The sequence below is a fragment of the Chelonoidis abingdonii genome, chromosome 6, assembly GCF_003597395.2.
Source record: "Chelonoidis abingdonii isolate Lonesome George chromosome 6, CheloAbing_2.0, whole genome shotgun sequence".
In the NCBI taxonomy this organism is placed as follows: Eukaryota; Metazoa; Chordata; order Testudines; family Testudinidae; genus Chelonoidis; species Chelonoidis abingdonii.
Genome location: NC_133774.1, coordinates 151,608 through 177,062, shown reverse-complemented (window position 1 = coordinate 177,062; position 25,455 = coordinate 151,608). Strand labels below are relative to the sequence as shown.

Below are 25,455 nucleotides of genomic sequence, written 5' to 3'. Positions count from 1 at the left end.
AACAGTTACAAAGGTGAGTAACCGTCTTTTCTTCTTTGAGTGCTTGCTCATATCCATTCCAATTAGGTGAATACCAAGCCTTACCTAGGCAGTGGGGTCGGAGTGAGATACTGCAGAATGCAAAACTGCGGAGCCGAAGGCTGCATCGTCTCTGGATTGTTGCACCAGGGCATAATGGGAAGTAAAAGTGTGTACTGAAGACCATGTAACTGCTCGACATATCTCCTGAATAGGTACTTGAGCTAAGAAGGCGGCCGATGAGGCCTGGGCCCTGGTAGAATGTGCGGTAATATGACCCGGAGAGGCATGAGCTAGATCATAGCAAAAGTCCGGATGCATGCCGTTACCCAGGAAGAAATCCTCTGAGAAGAGATGGGTTGGCCTTTCATCCGGTCCGCACTGCAACAAAGAGTTGGGGTGTTTTGTGGAAGGGCCTCGTTCGGTCGATATAGAAGGCGAGCGCCCTACGGACGTCGAGCGAATGCAACTGCTGCTCCCTACGAGATGTATGCGGTTTGGGGAAGAAGACCGGGAGGAATATGTCCTGGTTGAGATGAAAGGCCGAGACTACTTTAGGGAGGAACGCCGGATGTGGACGTAACTGCACCTTGTCCTTGTGGAACACCGTGTATGGTGGGTCCACTATCAGAGCCCGAAGCTCAGAGACTCTCCTAGCCGATGTGATGGCTACAAGGAAGGCTGTTTTCCATGATAAATATAGGAGTGAGCAGGTTGCCAGTGGCTCGAATGGAGGGGACGAAAGTCTCATGAGGACTAAATTAAGGTCGCAGGAAGGGGCGGGGCGATGTACTAAGGGGTATAGATGCTCCAAGCCTTTGAGGAACCTCGAGACCATAGGGTGGGAGAAGATGGAGTGAGTACCTTCTCCGGGGTGGAAAGTAGAAATAGCCGCCAAGTGCACTAGCAAAGATGAGATAGCGAGACCTTGCTCCTTAAGTTATCAGAGGTAGTCCAAAATAGTGGGGATGGGAATCTCCATAGGTGCAACATTCAGCGTTTGACACCAGCAGGAAAAGTGCTTGGCCAAGTAAGTAGACCGAGTGGAAGATTTTCTGCTACCCAGGAGTATCTCTTGCACCGGGACAGAGCATCGTAACTCCGATTGGGTTAACCACGCAGGAGCCACCCCGTGAGATGGAGGGATTGCAGGTCTGGGTGGTGAAACCTGCTGTGGTCCTGCGTTATCAGATCCTGATGAAGGAGCAGGGGGATTGGGTTGGCTATCGAGTGGTCCAGCAACATGGTGTACCAGTGTTGTCAGGGCCACGCAGGGGCGATCAGGATCAGGCAAGCCCCGTCCCTGCGAAGCTTTACGAGGACCCTGTGCACCATCGGGAAGGGCGTAAAGGCATAAAGCAGGTGGTTCGCCCAAGAGCTTAGGAAGTCGTCCGATATTGAGCCTGGGGTGAGACCTTGGTAGGAGCAGAACCTCTGACACTTCCTGTTGTTGCGGGAAGCGAAGAGATCTATGTGGGGAAAGCCCCACTTCTGGAAGATGGAATGTGCAATGTCCGGGCAAAGCGACCACTCATGGGAGAGAAAGGACCTGCTGAGATGGTTTGCCAGAGTGTTCCGGACCCCCGGGAGGAATGACGCTACAAGGTCTGTAGAGTGGGCTATGCAAAATTCCCACAATTGGATCGTCTCCTGACAAAGGGGGAAGGATCGAGTCCCTCCCTGCTTGTTTATGTAGTGCATTGCCACTGTGTTGTCCGTAAGCAGTAGAACACAACGGCCCTGCAGATGTTGTTGGAATGTCTGGCACGCGAGGCAGACTGCTCTCAGCTCCTGGACGTTTATGTGCAACGCTAGCTCTTGAGATGACCAGAGACCTTGCGTGCGACGATGGCGTAGGTGTGCCCCCCAGCCGAGAGATGACGCGTCCATCGTTAGGAATACTGAGGGCTGTCTCAGTTGGAACGGCATTCCTGCACACACCAGGGAAGGTGTTAGCCACCAGTTGAGGGAGCCTAAAACATTCTGAGGAACGGTGACGACCATGTCTATGGCATCCCTGCCTGGGCGGTAAACTGAGGTGAGCCAGGTTTGAAGGGGATGCAGGCATAGTTTGGCGTGCTTGGTTACAAAAGTGCATGTGGCCATGTGACCGAGAAGGCTGAGGCAGGTGCAAGCCGAGGTCATCGGAAAGGTTTGGAGGCTTTCTATAATCGAAACCAGTGCCCGAAAACGGGGTAGTGGAAGGCAGGCTGTTGTGAGTTTGGAGTCTAGAATGGCCCCAATGAATTCTATTCTTTGAGTGGGCACTAGAGTAGACTTCTCTAGATTGGTCATCAGGCCCAACCGCTCAAATAGATCCATGATGATGGCAACATGCCTGGTGACTTGGGCCTCGGAGGTCCCGCGAATAAGCCAGTTGTCTAGATAAGGGAAGATGTGTATTTGCTGACGACGGAGGAAGGCGGCCACTACAGCCATACATTTTGTAAACACGCAAGGGGCGGTAGAGAGGCCAAACGGAAGGACCGCAAATTGAAAATGTTGATTGCGCACCATAAACTGTAGGTATCGTCTGTGTGGAGGGTAAATGGCCATGTGAAAGTACGCGTCCTTCATGTCGAGAGCAGCATATCAGTCTCCGGGATCCACGGATGGGATGATGGTCCCCAGGGACACCATGCGGAACTTCAACTTCTTCAGAAACACGTTGAGTCCGCGCAGGTCCAGGATGGGTCGGAGACCCCCTTTTGCCTTGGGGATTAGGAAATATCGGGAGTAAAATCGCTTGCCCCTGAATTCCTCCGGTACCTTCTCTATAGCTCTGATGGAAAGGAGCGTACGGACCTCTTGCCAGAGGAATTGCTCGTGAGAGGGGTCCCTGAAGAGGGAGGGTGGGAGGGAGGGGGCGAAATAAATTGGAGGTGGTATCCAAATTCCACCGTGTGTAGGACCCAACGATCCAAGGTTAATTGGGCCCACACAGGGAGGAAGGAGGGAAGGCGGTTGGAAAACTGAAGGGGATTCTGGGGAAGGACTGGTGCTCTGCTCTCAGGAGCACCTTCAAAAAGTTCGATTTGGGCCCTGCTGATGGTTTGGCGGGACCGTTATTCTGGCCCCCTTGGGAACTCGATTGCCGTCTACGGTTCCCGTGACCACACCTTCTGCCAAAGTCTTATCGTGGCCTGGGTGGGGGGTAATGGCGCTGAGGCTGGGTACGGAAGGACCTTCGCTGGGTTTGCGGAGTATGCATCCCGAGGGAACGCATAATGACGCGATTATCCTTGAGACTCTGGAGTCTAGGGTCCGTTTTCTGAGAGAAAAGGCCCTGTCCATCAAATGGAAGGTTCTGGATAGTGTGTTGCAGTTCAGGAGGTAGGCCTGACACCTGCAGCCACGATATCCTCCTCATTGCAATTCCCAAGGCCACGGTTCTGGCCGCCGAATCAGCAGCGTCGAGTGAGGCCTGCAGGGAAGTCCGTGCCACTTTCTTCCCTTCCTCCAGAAGGGCCTGGAATTCCTGGCAGGAGTCCTGTGGGACCAGTTCAGCAAACTTACCCACCGACTGCCAGGTATTATAATTATATCTGCTGAGCAGGGCCTGTTGGTTAGCCACCCACAGTTGGAGGCCTCCGGCAGAGTAGACTTTTTGTCCCAGGAGGTCCATCCCTCTAGCCTCCCGCGATTTCCGGGCGGGGGCTTGCTGGCCGTGGCGCTCTCGCTCATTCACAGATTGAGTGACCAGAAAGCATGGAGGACGATGGGTATATAAGTATTCGTACCCTTTAGAGGGTACCATGTATTTCCCTTCCACACCTCTGGCCGTAGAGGGATAGACGCCAGAGACTGCCAAATGGTGTCCGCTTTGGCTTGGATGGAACGGATGAATGGCAAAGCCACGTGAGTTCGCGCATCCGCCGACAGTATGTCTATGACCGGGTCTTCCACCTCCGGGACCTTCTCCACCTGGAGGTTGATATTTAAGGCGACTCGTCTTAGAAGGTCCTGGTGGGCTCGGAGGTCGATCAGGGGCAGGCCTGATGAGGTGGTACCGGCTACTGCCTCGTCTGGTGACGAGGAGGACGACAGACCCGGTACGACTGGCTCATGCAGTGACTCCTGTTCCTGAAGAACATCAGGGTCTGGGAACACCTGAGGGTCCGGTGCCAAAGCCGAGTCATCTGTACCCGCTGGAGGAGGGCGGCTAACAGTGGCCTCTGGTGCGCGGTGTTCCGACGGGGCGGAACGAGATGGTACTGTAAGTTCGCCTTGGGCCTGATGATATGCCCAAGGCATCCAGAAGGACCACTGAGGCACTTGTTCTGGGCCCTGGGCCTACTGGAGGACACGGCTATGCGGCTCTGAATCCCCGTAGGCGGTGCTATCAGCGTGCGAAGAGTCAGATGGATGCCGTGATGGCCATGGCGGAGCAAAGCCCACGTGAGGAGGAGCCCTGTGCGCAGAGTACCATACGTCATGCCGCACCAGTGACCGGTACCGGGAGTCGTACCGGTGCCAAGAGGGTGACCGGAACCTGCGACCAGCGTGGTGCCGGGAGGTCGACCGGGACTGCGAAGCTCTATGGTGAGAGTGGCTGCGGCGTGAATGGTCCCGGGAGCTGGACCACCGTCTGGAATATCGGTCTGGTGAGCGGGACCTGGAGCGGTGCCACGAGTACGACCGGTACCGAGGAGATCGGTACCGAGACTGCGACCGGTGCCTAGATCGGGACCAGTGGTGAGATAGAGAGCGCTGGTGAGACCTCGATCTTGAGTGCGTGCCTGCGGCGTCAATGGAAGGTGGCCTGACCAGGGCAGGCTTCCCCTTTGATATAACAACCCACACCGGCGGTGCCGGGGGTTGAGGCAGGGTGGGCTCCATTAGTGCAATGAGTTCCCTCGCTGTCGAAAAGGTCTCTGGCGTGGTGGGAACGATAAGCTCAACCGAGGCGTGTGCCGGGGAGCTGTCATGCACCGGAATCAACGGCACCGAGATTGCAGGTGCCGCGGCAGTTGCTGGTGCCGGGCGGCTTGGTTTCAGCTGCTGCTCAGACTGCGGTGCAAATATTGGAGCCGCAGGAGCTTTTAGCTTTTTGGCACGTGGGGAGAGGGAGCGGTGCTGGGCTGGCTTCTGGGCCGGTGACGGCTGGTGCCTGGACGTCTTCGTGGTGCCGGCGCTCTCCGGTGCCGACAAGGCACTTCTCCCCGGTGTGGACCGTGCGGCACTCGGTGCCGAAGATGGAGGAGTGAGGGCTGCCTCCATTATGAGCTGCTTAAGGTGAAAGTCCCACTCCTTTTTTGTCCGCAGCTTAAACGACTTGCAAATCTTGCACTTATCTGCAAGATGGGATTCCCCCAGGCATTTTAGGCAAGAATCGTGAGGGTCTCCTGTTTGCATCGGCCGCCGGCAGGCTGAGCACGGTTTGAAACCTTGTGAACCAGGCATGGACCTGGGCACTGGGAGAGGGGAAGGGGCTAATCCACAACCCTCTGAACTATATACACTAACTACGTTTACGAAAGGGTATTAAAAGTATTAACTACAACTATAAAACTAAACTATATACACAATAAGTACTAGAACGCGTAAATAGCTAGGGAAGTGGAGATCAGCTAAGCCGTGCTCCACTGTTCCAACGACCAACGTGGGTGGTAAGAAGGAACTGAGGAGCAGACAGGTTGGCAGGGGTATATATTCGGTGCCATAGTGGCGCCACGCCAGGGGGCGCCCAGCCGACCCGCCAGGTGTTGCTAGGGTAAAAAAAATCTTTGACGAACATGCACGTGGCGTGCACACACCTAATTGGAATAGATATGCGCAAGCATTCAAAGAAGAACATGTAGTAACCATGAATCAGTTAAGTCTGAACAAAACATAACACTCTGAATGGCAGATAACTAACAGCAGACACGGAGTAGATGCAAACACTCAATGTTACATCCAATATTATACACGCACAAACACAGTAACTGGCCCAGTATGTACACAGAGTAGGAAGCAAGAAAGCAGCACACACACACACACACACACTAAAGAACTTGGGGAGGAGAGGAAGAGACCAACCAAAGCTGGACACCACCCCATTATCACTTTCCTTCTTCAGCCGAGTCTCTCTCCTCTATGTGACCGAGTTTCTATCCAAGCCAATGTGAATTATTTGAGCAAGAAAGGTTCCACACATCACTGTATCAAATGCTTTTACCAAACTCCAAATCACTTTGTCTAGGTACTTATAGTCCCTTGATCGCAAGATCCCTTCCCACGCTACTCCCTTCACCTATTCAGTTTACAATTCCTTCACAACAGCAATCAAGTTGGTTTAGCAAATTTTGCTCTTCAGAAATTTCCTGTGTTGTTCTTTACTCATGACTATAGGGGGCAGAGAGGAAGGTTCTTACCTTTCCCGTGTGAGCGGGACATCTGGTTTAATTAGGAGAATTCGATATCTGTGAGAAATAAACCAAACATAACAACAAGGGAGAGATAAATCTCTGATGCCCTGAGCTGATCCAGTGTTCCCATTATAGGAAGGATGACCACAAATCAGTACCCGTCCACTTCCTCCCCCTACCCCACACATACTATATCCACTGTCTTAGGTCCTTTTCACACTTTTTAATCAGGTAATTTCATTCACTGTTGATCAGACTGGCAATTCCCTCACCTCATTATTGGAATCACTTCTCTTCCGACCTTCATCAAACAACATTTCATGATTTTAACAAACCTTTCTGCAAATTCCTCAAAAGAGGGTCTCCAGGAAAAGCCATTTCGCCGAATCCGGGTGGTCTCCAGCAATCCATTGTACCTGAGCTGGGGTGAGAACACAATAAGGTTCAAAAAGAGATTAACAGATTTTACAGCCAGAAGGGACCGTTATGATATCTAAGTCTGGCCTCCTGCACAGCATAGGTCAAAGAAGTTCAAACAGAAATTCCTGTAACCAGACCCATAACTCCCGGTTGATCTAGCGACATCTGTTGGAAAAGTCATACAGCAAAACAAAATTTCCAATAAGTTCTTGGAATGTATTGGGGACAAAGTTGTTTCAGAAAGTGAAGAAAATAACCAGGTGGGTCAGCCTTTTCAGATTTCATTTTGACCAACAGGGAGGAACTGACCGAGAATCTGAAGGTGGAAGGAAACTGGGGGAATGCGAACATGAAATCATAGATGACATGATTTGAAAGAAAGGAAGAAGTGAGAGCACTGAATAAGGACAAAAAAGCAGCTTCAAAAAAGCAGACATCAACAAATTCAGAAACGTGGTAGGGTAAGGTCTATGGGAAGAAAATCTAAGGAATATAGGAGATCAGGAGAGCTGGCGTTTTCTCAAGGAGACAACATTAAAGACACAACTGCCAACTATCCCAATGTGAAGAATAGGAAGAAACCAAAGTGGCTCCATCAGGAGCTCTTGAATGAATGACCTGAAAATAAAAAAATAATCCTACAAAAAGCAGAAACATGGATGAACTGCTAAGGAGGAGAATAAAAATAATAATATAAGCATGTAAGAATAAAATCAGAAAGGCTAAGGCACCAAATGAGTGATACCTAGCAAAGGACATCAAAGGCAATAAGAAGAGGTTCTTTAAATACAGAAGGAGCAAGAGAAAGATGAAGGAAAATGTAGGTCCTCTACTTAGCCAGGAAGGAGAGCTAATAAAAAGAGGACATCCAGAAGACGGATGTGTTCAATCTCTATTTTGCTTCAGTCTTCACTAAACAGGTTAACGGTGACCAGACCCTCGACATAACTAATATAACAACAAGAGGAAGGACTGAAAGCCAAAACAGGGAAAGAAGAGGTTAAAGAATATTTAGAAAAGTCAAACGTATTGAGGTAGGGAAGCCCTGATGAAATTCACCCTAAGGTACTTAGGAACTAGCAGAAGCAATCCTGGAATATTAGCAATTATCTTCAGGAACTCCTGGAGAATGGTTGAGGTATCCAGAGAAGGGCAAACACAGCACCTATCTTTAAAAATGGAAAAAAAATGGAAACCAAGGAATTACAGACCAGTCGGCCTAACTTCAATACATGGAAAGATACTGAAACAAAGTATTAAACAATCAATTTGTCAGGATGCTGAGTGAGTTATAAAAAATAATCAGAATGGATTTGTCAAGAACACATCATGCCAAACCAACCTAATTTCCTTCTTTGGCAGGGTTACTGGCCTAGTGGATAGAGGAGGAAGCAGTTATCATAGAATCATAGAATATCAGGGTTGGAAGGGACCTCAGGAGGTCATCTAGTCCAAGCCCCTGCTCCAAAGCAGGACCAATTCCCAACTAAATCAGTAAATACGCTATATCGTGAGTTTAGTAAGGCTTTTGACATAATCCCATGTGATATTCTTAAAAAAAACACCTAGGGAAAAGGATCTAGATAAAATTACTATAAGGTGAGTTCACAAGTGTTTACAAGACTATACTCAGAGTGGTTACCAACAGTTCAGTCAAACTGGGAGGATGTCTCAAGTGAGGTTCGACGGGGGGCGGGCTGTGTCAGTGCTGGGTCTGGTATTAGTCAATATTTTCCTTAATTACTTGGATAATAGGAGAGTCGGCTTCTAAAATTTGTGGATAACACCAAGATGGGAGGGATTGCAATCACTTTCAAGGACAGGATTAGAATTCAAACTGACTTTGACAACCTAGAGAATAAGCCTGAAATAAACACAATGGAATTCAATAAAGACAAGTGCAAAGTACTACACTTTATTGAAGAGAGTTCAGAGGAGAGCAACAAAAATGATAAAAGATTTAGAAAACCTGACCTATGAAGAAAGGTTAAAAAAACTGGGCATGTTTAGTCAAGAAAAGAAGACCGAGGGGGGACCTGATAACAGTCTTCAGATATGTTAAGGGCTGTTATAAAGAGGACCGTGATCAACTGTTCTCCATGTCCCCTGAAGGTAGGACAAGAAGTAATGCTCTTAGTCTTGAGCAAGGGAGATTTAGGTTAGATATTAGGGAAAACTTCCTAACTATAAGGTTAGCTAAGTATTGGAACAGGCTTCCAGTGAAGGTTGTGGAATCTCCATCTTTGGAGATTTTTAAGAACAGGTTAGACTAACCTCTGTCAAAGATGGTCTAGGTTTCCTCAGTCCTACCTCAGTGCAAATGGCTGGATTTGATGACTTTGAGATCCCATGCAGCTCTATATTTCTATAGCACATCTTTTAGAGATGTCCAATCCTGATTTAAAGGTCAAGGACCTTCAAGTCATGGAGAATTCAGCACATCCCTTGGAAGGTTTTGGGCCCCACACTATAAGACGGATGTGGAAAAATTGGAAAGAGTCCAGCAGAGGACAGCACAAATGATTCGGAGGCTGAAGCACATGACTTATGAGGAGAGGCTGAGGGAACTGGGATTGTTTGGTCTGCAGAAGAGAAGACTGAAGGGGGATTTGATAGCTGCTTTCAACTACCTGAAAGGGAGTTCCAAAGAGGATGGATCTAGACTGTTTTCAGTGGTAGCAGATGACAGAACAAGAAGTAATGGTCTCAAGTTGCAGTGGGGGAGGTTTAGGTTGGATATTACCAAAAAACTAGGAGGGTGGTGAAGCACTGGAATGGGTTCCCTAGGGAGGTGGTGGAATCTCCATTCTTAAAGTGGAGATCTCCATTCATTTTAAGGCCTGGCTTAACAAAGCCCTGGCTGGGATGATTTAGTTGGTGTTCGTCCTGCTTTGAGCAGAGGATTGGACTAGATCACCTCCTGAAGTTCCTTCTAACCCTGATATTCTATGATTCTAAGGTTGCTCCAAAGACTAATTATCTCACTGGATCATGTTATGCCTTTTTGTCTATTAGATCAATAAAGATGTTGAACAAAACCAGCCGGAGGACCAACCTCTGGGACACTCTGCTTGACGCTGCCTGCCAACGAGACATTGAGCCATTGATCACTACCTGTTAAGTCCGAAAATCTAGTCAGCTTTCTATCCACCTTATAGTTCATTCATCCAATCCATACTACTTTAACTTGCTCTTAAGAATACCGTGGAAGACCGTATCAAACGCATTACTAAAGTCAAGATATATCACGTCCATTGTTTTCCCCATTTCCAAAGAGCCAGTTATTTCATCATAGAAGGCAATCAGGTTGGTCAGTCATGACTTGCCCTTGGTGAATCCATGTTGACTGTTCCTGATCACCTCCTCTCCTCCAGGTGCTTCAAAATGGATTCCCTGAGGACCTGCTCCATGATTTTGCTGGAGACTGAAGTGAGACTGATCGGTCTGTAGTTTTCTGATGTAGCGAAGCGATGACTCATCGGCGCAGCGCCTCCCACTGGTCATCTGGGAATTAGCTCTTTTCCAGCATACGGAGTGCCCTTTTCAGGCCAGCGTTTCTCCTGCTGCTCCAGACCCCCTGCACCAACCCCTCATGCACCCCCCCCCGCCCGCAACAACCCCATGCACAGCTCCAGACAGGCCCAGCCCACGGCACCACGCACCCCTCTGCATGGACCCCACGGACCTTCTGCTCCTACCCCATGGACAGGCCCACCCCACAGCGCCACACACCCTTTTGCATGAACCCCACAGACCCTCTGCTCCTACCCCATGGACAGCCCTCTGCATGAACATAAGAACGGCCGTACCAGGTCAGACCAAAGGTCCATCTAGCCCAGTATCTGTCTACCGACAGTGGCCAATGCCAGGTGCCCCAGAGGGAGTGAAGCTAATAGGTGTCCCTCCCGGACCCCTTTACCTCAGAGTTCTGTCTCTGCAGTAACCCCTTACTCTGTCTGGGTTTCCCCTCCCAGGGGAACCCCCAACCTATAAACCCACCTTGCCTCAGTGACTACTGCCAGTCGTCATCTAGTCCCCGCTCAGTGGGGCAGACTGCAGTCTGTGAAGGCCACTCATCACTGGCAAAGGAATCAGACCAGCTGCCTCTGCCTAAGCCTGGGCTGCACCTCTGCAACCCCTGTACCAGCTTTGGCCTTTAGCAAGGCCTGGGGATTTGCCAGGCTGGAGCTCCCCAGCTCCTCTTACCTTTCCCCAGCCCCGCTCTACTTCCTGTACCCTAAGCTCCCAGGCAGCCAGGTCCTTCCCTCTCCAGAGCAAGAGAGAGACTGACTCCACTCCTGGCTCACAGACCTTTTATAGGGCCAGCTGTGGTATAATTGGGGTGTGACCCCTGCTGTGACTGCTTCCCCAATTAGCCAAGCTTGGTTGCTTTAAACACCTGTTCTCCAGAAGTGAGGCAGCTGCCCTACTACACCCAGGTTCTCTTTCTTCCTTTTTTCATATTTGCCTTTTTCCAATTGTCCGGGGCCTCCCCCGATCACCACGAATTTTCAAAGATAATGGCCAATGGCGCTGCAATCACATCAGCCAACTCCCTCAGCACCCTTGGATCCATGGACTTGTGCATATCCAGCTTTTCTAAACAGTCCTTAACCTGTTCTTTCATCACTAAGAGCGGCTCACCTCCTCCCCACACTGTGTTGCCTAATGCAGCAGTCTAGGAGCTGACTTTGTCTGTGAAGACTGAGGCAAAAGAAGCATTGAGTACTTCAGCTTTTTTCACATCATCTGCCACTATGTTGCCTCCCACATTCAGTAAGGGTCCCACAGTTTCCCTGACCACCTTGTTGCTAACATACCTCTAGAAACCCTTCTTGTTACCCTTCACATCCCTTGCTAGCTGCAACTCCAATTGTGCCTTGGCCTTCCTGATTACACCCCTGCATGCTCTAGCAATATTTTTATACTCCTCCTTAGTCATCTGTCAAAATTTCCACTTCTTGTAAGCTTCCTTTTTGAGTTTAAGCTCATCGAAGATTTCATTGTTAAGCCAAGCTGGTCGCCTGCCATATTTGCTATTCTTTGTACACATCGGGATGGTTTGTTCCTGCAACCTCAATGAGACTTCTTTAAAATACAGCCAGCTCTCTTGGACTCCTTTCTCCCTCATATTAGCCTCTCAGGGGATAATAATAAATAAAAATAATATAAAAATGATCCTGCACACCAGTTCCCTGAGGGAGTCAAAGTCTGCTTTTCTGAAGTCCAGAGTCCATAGTCTACTGCTCTCCTTTCTTCATTTTGTTAGGATCCTCAACTCGACCCTCTCATGGTCACTACTGCCCAGGTTGCCACCCCCTTCTACTTCTCCTACCACTTATTCCCTGTTTGTGAGCAGCAGCAGATCAAGAGACGCACGGCCCCTAGTTGGTTCCTCCTACGCTTGTACCAGGAAGTTGTCCCCAACACTCTCCAAAAACTTCCCAGATTATCTGTGCATTGCTGTATTGCTCTCCCAGCAGATGTCAGGGTGATTGAAGCCCCCATGAGAACCAGGGCCTTTGATCTGGAAACTTCTGTTAGTTGTCCGAAGAAAGCCTCGTCCACCTCATCCTCTTGGTCTAGTGGTCTATAGCAGATGCCCACCATGACATCATCCTTGTTGCTCTCACCTCTAACCTTAACCCAAAAACTCTCAACAGGCTGTTCTCCAGTTTCATACTGGAGCTCTGAGCAGTCATACTGCTCCTTTACATACAATGCAACTCCTCCATCTTTCCTCCCATACCTGTCCTTCCTGAACAGTTTATACCCATCCATGACACTGCTCCAGTCATGTGAACTGCCCCACCAAGTTTCTGTTATTCCAACCACATTATAATTCCTTGATTGTGCCAGAACTTCCAATTCTTCCTGCTTGTTTCCCAGGTTTCTTGTGTTCATGTACAGAATTAAACAAAGACGGTGAATGGCTAGCCAACTACAAAAGCAGCTTCTCCTCCCTTGGTGTTCATACTTCAGCTGCCTCACCCTCCCTGATTGAACTAACCTCGTTATCTCCAGACTGATATTTGCCTGCATATTTATACCTGTCTCTGGAAATTTCCATTACATGCATCTGACGAAGTGGGTATTCACCCACAAAAGCTTATGCTCCAATACATCTGTTAGTCTTTAAGATGCCACGGGACTCTTTGTTGCTTTTTACAGATCCAGACTAACACGGCTACCCCTCTGATACTTCTCTTCTTGGTTTACCATCTTCTGATTTAAATATTTCAAGGGATAATTCTCCCTTTCTTAGAAATCTTTCAAATATCTTAGGGTCTAACAAAATGCTGAAGATTTGGCCCTCTCATGTTTAACCGAAATGGACCACTGAGTTTTTAGTTTTTCGAGGGGAGTATGTTCAGATAGTCTCTTACAGCTATCCATTTAAATCAGTATTGGCTGATAAGATTTATTTTTATTTACTTTCTAACTTTGTTGAACCTTTACTCTCACAATATGCATGAGAGGCGAGAAGTGGAATTTTTTTATTGCCATATAGTTTCTAGAATTTGGAAGATGAGCAAACAGCTAAGGTGCCAAAGTGTCTTCATCTCTAGAGCAGATATATTATTTGGGAATATCCTATAGAGTAAGGATCTAAGGTATAATTATTTGTGTCTAAGAAGAGGCTGGTTCCTATCCTTTATCTTAAGAGAATATATCTCAGGATTTTACATCAACTTTTCCTCAGGTACATTCTAGAACTTTTTGTGCTACTAATTTAACAGGATCTCCTAAATTTGAACCGCCAGTCTCTTCTACTAGGGCCACTAGTTTTACCATTCCCCTTCTCTGAAATGGTGCTATTTTTTATGGGAGTCTTGAGACGGAAGTCCAAGAAGATTCCCACTCCTTATGTTTACTATCTTCCAAGCAGATTTCTCAACAGAAAAATGTGATATTTGGAGATTAATCAAAATTCTTACAATTAGGCTGTTGGGCCAATGTCACCTATTTGATTAGATTCTCCCATTTCTTTTCCTCCATCTACGGAGACCTTTTGCCAGAATAATTTACCAGGAATTTACTCCGGTATAAAAATAAGATGAATGACAGAGGGTTTTTTTTTAATTTTTAAAATTTTAAAAAGAAAACACAAAACAAGAAACGTAGTTAGATGAGTCTGAAATCATAGTCTTTCCTGATTTTGAATTTTCTCTCCATGGAGGAAGCCATTTATCTAAAAGGGGTCATATATCAGGAGTACTTGCCTCCCTGGTTTCCTTCCACCTGAAAGCCCAGATTTTACCTTTGGAATCAAAGTGTCAGGGCATTCAGGCTGTATTAACTTTTTTCTTGATCTTCAAATTCTAGTACTAAATGTTATTTTCCCTCCATAAGCTCCCCATTTTATTCTGAGTCATTGTTGGCATGTCTGGATGAGCAAATTGATATGATAAGTCTTCAGTTCTCAGTGGCTCATCTAATTATTTTGGAAGATTTTTAAACACTGAATAAAGAAAACATTGAGGAGATTTTTGAACTTCCCCCTCAAAATTCTAGAGATCAGGTGCTTAACATCTCTGGACAAAATTTAAAGGCATTATTAGATATGTTTAATAACTATAAATTGAAGAAGTTTGGGGGAAAGAAGAACATTTTACCTTTATTTCATTGACTGGTGGTAGTAGTCTTGATTATATTATTCCTATAATTAATTGGCCCTTCTCTAGGGATTTCTCTATACTTTCTTGCCCAGATAGCGATCAACCTCTCTTTATAATTATGCCCAATGTGCCCTTTCTGAAGAGAGTTTTGTTTCCAGTGGTTGAGGATGTCCTAATTACCCCTTGGGAACAACATGGTTGTAAAAGACTAAAACAAGCCCCTGACATTTGTGACAAATTATCTAGGAGATTAGAGGACTCTGAGAAATCTAACCTCCGAGTCAAATTATTTAGTCCAAAAATTCCTCTCAAATTTGTCAATCACACTTGTTGTTGGTAAAGTCCTAACATCTGAGTCACTTGTTTGTAAACTAGCAGTTCCCAAACTATGGGTTGCAGCAATCCATAATGCGTGGCGAACATCATTTTGCTCTGCACAGCATGTTCTAGCATGTACAGTGCGTGCAAGGTCATGATGCATGGAGGACACCATTTCGCTCTACAAAATGGCATTCTCTGCACAGCGTGACCTCACATGCACCATAGGTATGAGGTCATGCTGTGTGTATGAAGTCATTTTGTAGAGTAAACTGGCGTCCTCCATTGTGACTTGATCTCACACATATAGTGCATGTGATGTAATGCTGTGCAGAGAACATCACTTTAATTTTCAAAATGGCCTCCTCCATGCTATCTGGGGTCCTGGGAAAAAATAATTTATTAAAATGGGGTCATGCCAGCAAAAAAGTTTGGGAACTCTTGTTTTAAACAAACTGATTTTGGTTTTAGCTATTCTAAAAATGTTGTCAAAGATAAACACACTTGATTTGAGGCAGACTGTATGAAGAAAAAGTCTGCATTAGCACACATAACTAACAGGGTAGGATGCAATTCCTCTCCTAATTTACTTAAGAATTTTAGTAGCTGCCAGAAGATACAGACTTATACACAAAAAATAAGAGTATCTTCGATATTGTGGAAGGATTTTGAAGCAGCAGCTAGAGCTAAAAATTCTTCCATGTTTAATGAGATGGTAGCCTCAGGCACTGGTAGAGACACTATATTAATGACAAAGCCTGGACAGTATATTTTGGCCAAGTCTTTGATTCCCCCCAAACCAGTTTTTTTCAAATATAATTTTACTATAGTTGATCCAATGAGGAATCCTCTGTCTGATTTACCTCTCTAGTCTCCAGTAAAGAACAGTGAAGTATAGTCATTTATTTTAGTCCAATAACAGAAAAAAGCTTCAGGGGAAGATTCTTCTCCCTGCTGAAATTTTTTAGGAGAATCTTAATTGGTGGTGTTGGCTAAATTATTTACTGTCGTTAATCATACTTGATTGATTCCGTCTAACTGGAAGTCTAGTACTGTAGTTCCTATTTTATTTTTAAAACAGGAATAGAAAGAATCCTGTTTCTTACAGACCTAGTAGTCTGATAGATGTGGCAGGGAAAATTTATTCCAGCTTTTTGTTGTCTAAACTTGAAATACGAGCTTTAGAGGCTAATTTATTACACAAAAAAGCAGTCCTGTTTTAGGGCTAGTATAGCCACAACTAATAACTGTTTTACTTTATCTTGTAGGATTTATAAATAACCTGTGGTTAAGGATACTCGATTGTATGCTGCTTTCATGGAATATAGGTCCATCAATGGCTATTAGCCAGGATGGGCAAGGATGGTGTCCCTAGCCTCTGTTTGCCAGAAGCTGGGAATGGGCAACAGGGTTGGTTCACTTGGTGATTACATGTTCTGTTCATTCTCTCTGGGGCACCTGCCATTGGCCACTGTTGGAAGACAGGATACTGGGCTAGATGGACCTCTAGACTGATCCAGTATGGCCATTCTTATGGTCGTAAGGTAATAAGTAACAGTCAGAATGGATTTGTCAAGAACAAGAGGGGAGGGATAGCTCAGTGGTTTGAGCATTGGCCTGCTAAATCCAGGGTTGTGAGCTCAATCCCTTGAGGGGGAACACTTAGGGATCTGGGGCAAAATCAGTACTTGGTCCTGCTAGTGAAGGCAGGGAGCTGGACTCAATGACCTTTTGGGGTCCCTTTCAGTTCTATGAGATAGGCATATCTCCATATATTATAAATCATGTCAAACCAACCTAATTGCTTTCTTTGACAGGGTAACAAGCTTTGTGGATGGGGGAAAGCAGTATGGGGTATATCTTGACTTTAGTAAGGCTTTTGATACTGTCTCACATGACCTTCTCATAAACAAACTAGGGAACTATAAGCTAGATGGAGCTACCATAAGATGGGTGCATAACCAGTTGGAAAACTGTTCCCAGACAGTAGTTATCAGTGGTTCACAGTCAAGCTGGAAGAGCATATCGAGTGGGGTCCTGCAGGGATTGGTTCTGGGTCCAGTTTCGTTCAATATCTTCATCAATGATGTAGATAATGGCACAGAGTATACATTAACAAAGTCTGCGGATGACACCAAGCTGGGAGGAGTTGCAAGTACTTTGGAGGATAAGATTAAAATTCAAAATGATCTGGACAAACTGAAGAAATGGTCTGAAGTAAGTAGGAGGAAATTCAATAAGGACAAATGCAAAGTACTCTACTTAGGAAGGAACAACCAGCTGCACACATACAAAATGGGAAATCACTGCCTAGGAAGGAGTACTGCAGAAAGGGATCTGGGGGTCACCGTGGATTACAAGCTAAATATGAGTCAACAGTGTAACATTTTTGCAAAAAAAGCGAACATCATTCTGAGATGTATTAGCAGGAGTATTGTAAGCAAGACACAAGTCTGTCTACTCCACACTGATTAGGCCTCAACTGAAGTATTGTGTCCAGTTCTGGGTGCCCCATTTCAAGAAAGATGTGGACAAACTGGAGAAAGTCCAGAGAAGAACAACAATGATAAAAGGTTTAGAAAACACGACCTCTGAAGGAAGATTAAAAAAAATTGGCTTTGTTTAGTCTGGAGAAGAGAAGACTGAGGGAGAACATGACAACAGTTTTCAGCACATAAAAGATTGTTACAAGGTGGAGGAAGAAAAATTGTTCTCGTTAACCTCTGGGATAGGACAAGAAGTAATGGGCTTAAATTGTAGCATGGGCAGTTTAGTTGGACGTTAGGGAAAACATCCTAATGGTCAGGGTAGTTAAGCACTGAAATAAATTGCCTCCTGAGGCTGTGGAAGCTCCGTCATTGGAGATTTTTAAGAGTAGGTTGGACAGACACTTTTCAGGGATGGTCTAGATAGTGCTTGGTCCTCCCATGAGTGCAGGGGAATAGACTAGATGACCTCCTGAGGTTCCTTCCAGCCCTATGATTCTTTATAACAAAATGGCTCTGCTCAAGGGATGCTCTGATTTACCTGCTCATACAATGAGAACAGAGTTGCCCAGCACTAAGAATTTTTAATGCTAAAATAAGATCACAGATGGTCTATGGAGCCAAAGTGTGGCATAGGGCCATATTTCAGCCTTAGCGATTGTTCAGAATAATTGTCTGAGGAGACTTTCCATTTTTATATGCTGAGGTAGGTGTTCTTTCTTAAGTAGTAGAGCCTATACTGCTTTTCTAAATGTTGGTTTAAGATCTGTGCTCTTCCAGATTATAGATGGCCCTGCCTTCGCCTTCAGGAGATGGAGGAACAACCTGTGCACTCCTTATTTCCATGGTATAAGACCTTTCAATTTATTATAGATAGGTTGGTTTTTTCTCTTACTGTTGATATATTTTAATCAATGTAATCAACTATTCAAACAGATAATGACAGATACTACGAAGAAGGTCTGGCTATGATTCATGATTCTAAGTTTGCCTTTTGGTTTTCTACTTTGAAGATAGCTCATGTTTTTAAATCAAACCTATATTTATGTAAGGCATATACTCAGTTAAGATTCCAAACCATGGAAACTGTTGTCCTGTAAAGCAGACATGGAAAAGTTCCTTCACATCTTATCTTTTCCCCACGTACATCTGGAGTATTGGAAGGTCTACCTCAGTATCTTCTGGACTGTAGAATTTTCCAGCTGCTGAAAGCATGCTCGTTTTTATCTCTTTTGTGTCAAAAAGAATTTGTCACCACCCCAAAAGATAATGATTAGCTTTTTTCTCAGTCCCAAGTAGTGATCAAATCAGTTGCAATTTTTGCCCTTTTTGCATTGTGCTGAAGAAGAGAATATTTATTAGGCTCTGACTGTTATTTTAATGTATTACATGTGTATGTGGATGTTGCTGGGGGTGGGGGAGGGTGTATTTGCAAAAGACGTTTCATATGCTACTTGATAAAATTCAATTTTATTTATTCAATAATAGTCTCAACAATGTATTATAAAAAAGAAATACCATCTCCCTACTCCTGCTCACTAATCCCCTGTACATATATGTCCAATATTCACATTAGCCTTCCTAGGCAAGGCACTGCAGTTGATGTTCAAGCTCAGTTGGTTATGTACCCTTATCGCTAAGTCCTTTTCAGAGTCACTGATTTCCAGAATAGCTCTCCATCCTGTAAGCGTGACGTCCTTTCCTCCCAGTACATAATGGTGCATTTGATTGTACCAATCAAGAGACCCAGCTTGTCCTGTATAGGATTGTAGAACTGGAAGGGACCTGGTCATGTAGTCCAGTCTCCTGTACTCATGGCAGGACTAAGTATTATCTAGACGATCCCAGACAGGTGTTTGTCCAACCTGATCTTAAAAATCCTGAAAGATGTAGATCTGACAAAGAGCTATGCCTTCTCTGCTCCCTGCCCCCCTCATTGGCCCTCCTGCCGAAAGAATAAGCTTTCAGTGTTCATTCAAGCCATTCAATCTTCAAACCCCACCCTCACAATGGATTTTGTCCTGCCCAGTCCCAGCTGTATTCAGCCCTCTGCTCTGTCACAGGTCTGGTTCCTAACAGGACCTGGTTGAAGGGATGCCGAATCGCTCACTCACCTGCTCCAGCACCACTTGGCTGTCAACCACACCCGGCTCTTTCTGGCTGTTTGGTTTGATGCAGCGCACAAAGTGGGGGCTAGCAGAGTACATTCGCTCCATCAGCACCGATAGGGAATGCTAGTAGGAGGCAGTGACACAGGTCAGCAGCTCAGTATGCCAAATAATTTCCTGATTTTTGGCTCATTACAATAATCTGTACCCACTCACCCTTCTTTGTCCTAGGACTACAGAGGTGTCAACTGGCCACTTCATTCTGAATGGCCTTTTCCAACATGTTAACTCCTTATCTGTTCTAGCTTGTAGGTAGCTGTGACACTCTGAGTACATTACCTCTGTGTCAGCTTGAAACTGAAAGCTTGCTTCTTTTGCCAAAAGATATTAATATTGATAACAGATATTACTTCATTCATGGGCAGCAGGTATCGTAGACATGGGAAGACTGTACCTTCACAAACAGCCTGACATGTTCCCACCCATGCTCCACCTCCAGGCCCCATCCTGCCTGCTGTAAGGCTGTTCGCTTTGTGGCAGAGGCCAGAGCCACCTGCCCAGGGCTGGGGCCACTCCGGTTGTACTGCCCGCCTGGGGTTGGGGCCACTCCGGCCACCCACCCAGCGCTGGCAGCTTGGCTGGGGGAAGAGCACCTTCAGGGGCAGAGAGGCTGGTCAGCTGGGTGTTGGGCCGGCCGGCATGGCCCAGGGCAGGCGAGGCATGCTGGCCAGGGGTTGGGCCGGGTGGCACAGCCCAGGGAGGCTGGGGCTGTGCTGCTCGGCTCTCCAGCACTCTGGGGACACTAACCTGGACAGGGACTAGCAACCACAGTGGGCTGGGGGTGCTGGGCAGGGGCCAGCAGCTATAGTGGGGGCTGGGCTCCGGTCTCCCCAAGCCCAGGGTTCACTCACCAACCATGATCTCATCCATCTTTTCTCGCTAATATCCTGGGACCAACACAGCTACTACAACACTTCAAACAAAGAATAACCAGACCCTCCTGGATCCATGATCCTGTTGGTGAAAACTCCATCAGCAGTGTCAGCCAGGGCTCTGGCAGCGGGAGCTCCCTCTTAGCAGTGCAAGCCAAGACTCCCCCCAACTACAGTGTGCACTTGTAGCTCAGAGAAGTCCTTTCTCCATGTTCTAGGAGCTCTATTGACTATACTCAAGTTCCTGGGGGCGATTTCGGCATTTCCTTGCATGTTATTAAATAAGCAAAATAAAACCACAGTACTTTACCCGGAATTGAGCACCCACTGATTGCTTCCGTGCATTGTTGAAGTTATTGTCTGTTCCTGGCAAGACCTGAAACCAGACCTAGACATGTAATTCACATACTCCAACATCACTCCCCTGAGCTCCCAGCCCTGGAGGCCCTGTCTCTATCTGAAGAACAAGCCCATAGGGCATCTGGGAAAAGGATAAGAGAATGGATTTCAAAGGAGGAAAAGGTGAGTATGCACATGCCAGGGAGACAAGAGGGAAAGGCAATGCCATAAAAGGAGGAAGAGCTGTAGGAGCAGAGACAGATTCCAACGTGCAGGGCTGCCTGTCCCCATTCTCTCTCTCCTTAATTGCAGACATCCCAGATGGGAGAATCATGCCACCAGGACCCAGTTATTGGTTGTCCTAGGGATCCCGTGGTTCTTACCTTGGCTTTAATGTGAGGCATCAAAGTCCCTGTTCTGGAGACTGTGGCTGGATAAAGAAAAAGGTAACACTGAGTTCTGCAGCCCCATCTCTCAAACCAGGTGAAACGATCAGCAGACACGGAACCTTCCTCACAAGTGCAGAAAGCTTGCCCTGGTGCCCCCTCTTCCCCAAATAAAAGTTTAAGTTTCACATGCTGAATACGAATGAACAAAACCCTGGAAAAACAGTGAGCTTAGAAGCAGGAAAGGAACACTTGGAAAATGTACAGGTACCTAAAACAGACAACCCAGGAAGTAGCATCTGAGGCACTGAGGGAAATTGCTAATCAATTTACTGAATAACTGGCCACAATCTTTGAAAGAGTCAGGGAAAACTGGGGAAGTGTGAGAAGAAAGGAGAAAAGCAGAAATAGTGCCAATCTAAAAGAAGTAAGATGAGGGATCCTGACAATTACAACTACTCTGTAACTTTTATCCCTAGCAAAATAATGGGAATAATTTTAACAGTGTAAACAAACAAAAAAACCCAGAACCCACACAGTTGTCATGAAGACAACTGAACTATGAGCAACAATCAGCATGGGAGGCTTATAAAGAGTCATACCAGGTAAGTTATTTAAATAATTACAGGATGAGGTTAAAAACAGATCAAATAGAATTAAATTTAGTGAAGGATGTGATACAGTCTTGCACAACCTGGATACAACATTGTCATCTGAACTGAAGACTGGCTGAAAGACCACAAACACAGGACAAAGATAAACAGCAAAGAAATGAGCGGGGGGATGAGGTTCGGTCTTATTCCATATTTTCATTAATAATCTGGAAGAGGTAAGCAAACAAGACATTAATTAAATTTGCCCATGGAACTACACTGGAAAGAGTTGGAAATCCCACCAAGGGCAGAAAAATGCTGAGACCCAGGTTATTTATTTAATAAACATCTCCTTGGAAAAAATGTAACCATATGGATATGGGAGTCATCTGTGAGAAACTCAATGGGAGGGTACCAAGAATGGCAGAGAGAGCACTATGTTAGCCAATACATATGTTAGGTATAGCATACACCACTTTAATGGATATTATGTGCATGGTATTAATATAATATTAGGGCTGTCAAGCGATTAAAAAGATTAATCACGCTTTTAAACAATAATAGAATACCATTTAAATATTTTTGGATGTTTTCTACATTTTCAAATATATTGATTTCAGTTACAGCACAGAATATGAAGTGTACAGTGCTCACTTTATTTTTAAATATTTGCACTATAAAAAACAAAATAAATAGTATTTTTCAATTCACCTAATACAAGTACTATAGTGCAATCTCTATCATGAAAGCTGAACTTACAAATGTAGAATTACGTACAAAAAACCCCTGCATTCAAAAATAAAACAATGTAAAACTTTAGAGCCTACAAGTCCAAATCAGTCTCACTTCTTGTCCAGCCAATCGCTCAAACAAGTTTGTTTACATTTGCAGAAGATAATGTTGCCTGCTTCTTCCTTACAACGTCACCTGAAAGTGAGAACAGGGATTTACATGGCACTGTTGTAGCCGGTGTTGCAAGATATTTACATGTCAGGCGCACTAAAGATTCATATATCCATTGATGCTTCAACCACCATTCCAGAGGATGGCAGGTTCTGCTCGATAACAATCCAAAGCAGTGCAGACCGATGCATGTTCATTTTCATCATCTGAGTCTGATTCCACCAGAAGAAGGTTGGTTTTCCCTTTTGGTGGTTTGGGTTCTGTAGTTTCCGCATCAGAGTGTTGCTCTTTTAAGACTTGTGAAAGCATACTCCATACCTTGTCCCTCTCAAATTTTGGAAGGCACTTCAGATTCTTAAATTTTAGGTTGAGGGCTGTAGCTATCTTTAGAAATTTCACATTGGTATCTTCTTTGCATTTTGTCAAATCTGCAGTGAAAGTGTTCTTAAAATGAACATGTGCTGGGTCATCATCCGAGACTGCTATAACATGAAATATATGGCAGAATATGCGTAAAATAGCAGTAGACATAAAATTCTCCCCCAGTTAATTCAGTCACAAATTTAATTAACAAATTATTTTTCTAATGAGCGTCATCAGCATAGAAGCATGTCCTCTGGAATGATGGCTGAAGCATGAAGAGGCATACGAATCTTCAGTGCATCTGGCACATAAATATCTTGCATCAGTTACAACAGTGCCATGCGAACACCTGTTCTCACTTTTAGGTGACATTGTAATTAAGAAGCGGGCAGCACTATCTCCTGTAAATGTAAACAAACTTGTTTCTCTTTGCGATTGGCTGAACGAGAATAAGGCCTGAGTGGACCTGAAGGCCATGTTTTACATTGTTTTGTTTTTGAGTGCAGTTATGTAACAAAACTACATTGGAAGTTGCACTTTCATGATGAAGAGATTGTACTATAGTACTTCTATGAGGTGCACTGAAAAATACTTATTTTATCATTTTTAAATGCAAATATTTGTAAGCAAAAATAATATAACGTGAGCACTGTACACTTTGTATTGTGTTGTAATTGAAATCCAGATATTTGAAAATGTAGAAAAACATCAAACATTTAATAAATTTCAGTTGGTATTCTATTGTTTAACAGTGTGATTAATTGCAATTAATTTTTTAAATCCCAATTAATTTTTTTGAGTTAATAGTGTGAGTTAACTGCGATTAATTGGCAGCCCTTTATAATATACATATATAGAGTGCATGTGTGCACGTGTGTTGGAAAGTTAGGTTAACTGAATGTATTCTACTCTCCCTGCAATTCCGTTCACTTATGTCAAATATCCTACAGTCCTTTGAAAAGTTGAAGTTATCTTTGTCATTAGAAAATAGGAAGACTGTCGAAGCCAAAATACATGAACAGCGTGTCCTAGCACAAGTTGAGGTTACCTCTATGCCCAACTGGTTCAGAATTTAGTATCCAAAATAGAGATTAAGAAAAGTACAGAACAAAACAAGCTAAGGAACTGTTACAAACTGGTTGGCTGGATTTTAGTAACATGTATGTAGTTTTGTAACTATAAATACCACTATTAGAAATGAATCATAGACTATCAGGGTTGGAAGGGACCTCAGGAGATCATCTAGTCCAACTCCCTGTTCAAAGCAGGATCAACCCCCAATTAAATCATCCATCCAATTTTTGCCCATATCCTTAAGTGACCACCTCAAGGGTTGAACTCACAATCCTGGGTTTACCAGACCAATGCTCAAACCACTGAGCTATCCCTCTCCCCAAATGTATATATTTGAAGCTCACCTTCAGTGTAAGGTGAACATACTGCAAGAATTTGCTTCCCAGAAGGAGGGTTGTTTTGTGACTATTGGGCCTACAAAATGTACCTCAATTGTAAACTCAAACATAAGAAGTGAGTGAAAGTTCCTAAGATGTTACAATAACCATGAAAAATAGGTCAAGTTGTTTACAACACTGAATGTTGAAACAAGTGGCAGAGAACTAAAGGAGCTGGATTAGTCTAACCCCAAAAGGCCATGTTGATATAATCCAAGGACTGTTGAAATTATGCTGGGTAAAACAGAAGGCGTGGAACCAGAAGTTTATATATCAAAATTGGTGTTATGGATAGTATACCTAATTGGTGGACAAAATAATGAGGAGGATAAACTATGACACTCTTGGGCTTCTTATTGAAACTTCTGGGAAAAAAATCAGTAGTTCAGTTCAGTTCTCCTTCTCTTTTCCCATCCCACTTTGCATCCTAGTTCATCCCCCTACCTGCCAGCACCACAACTCATCTAAAGGACTTTCTTCCTGAAGGGAAGACTGGCTGGCCTTGCTCCTGTTTAAGGAACTTTGTTTTCACCTGTGAGTGCTGAAAGTCATCGCATTATCCTACACAATGTAGTCACAGCTCTATCGGTCCCAGGATATTAAAGACACAAGAGAGATGAGGTAATATCTTTTACAGGACCAACTTTTGTTGGTGAGAGACCTGAAGAAGAGCTTTGTGCACTCAAAAACTTGTTTCTCTCACCAAAAGATGTTGGTCTTATACCTCACTTTGTCTCATTGCATTATCATGTCATCCAGTCCTCGGCCCACCAGTGGGGATTTACGATTAGCAGCACTACAAAGGCACTATATTGAATTCTCTACCCTTGTGGTATTATTTTATACCCCACTGGACATCGAAGTGCTAAAGGAGCACTCATGGATAAGGACGTTGCATAGAAATTAAATGAATTCTTTGCATCGGTCTTCACGGCAGAGAATATGAGGGAGATTCCCAAACCTGAGCCATTCTTTTTAGATGACAGATCTGAGATGGTATCACCCAAGAGTTCTGAAGGAACCCAAATGTAAAATTGCAGAACTACTAACTGTAGTCTGTAACCTATCACTTAAATCAGCTTCTGTACTAGATGACTGGAGGATAGCTAATGTGACGCCAATTTTTAAAAAGGGCTCCAGAGGTGATCCCGGCAATTACAGGCCTGTAA

General features: G+C 45.0%; 1 protein-coding gene across 3 annotated transcripts in view; it reads right to left on the bottom strand.

The window, feature by feature from the left end:
• Nucleotides 1-25,455, bottom strand: part of LOC116823316 (myosin-IIIb-like) — a 130,561-nt gene that overhangs the window by 39,139 nt on the left and 65,967 nt on the right. For all 3 annotated transcript variants that reach the window (XM_032777781.2, XM_032777784.1, XM_032777783.2), the window contains 5 exons: nucleotides 20,974-21,020; nucleotides 20,562-20,627; nucleotides 19,326-19,445; nucleotides 6,704-6,789; nucleotides 6,375-6,422 (listed from right to left, as the gene is read on the bottom strand). In XM_032777781.2, coding sequence (XP_032633672.1) covers nucleotides 6,375-6,422; nucleotides 6,704-6,789; nucleotides 19,326-19,445; nucleotides 20,562-20,627; nucleotides 20,974-21,020 — 367 coding nt within the window. The remainder of the gene's footprint in view (nucleotides 1-6,374; nucleotides 6,423-6,703; nucleotides 6,790-19,325; nucleotides 19,446-20,561; nucleotides 20,628-20,973; nucleotides 21,021-25,455) is intronic.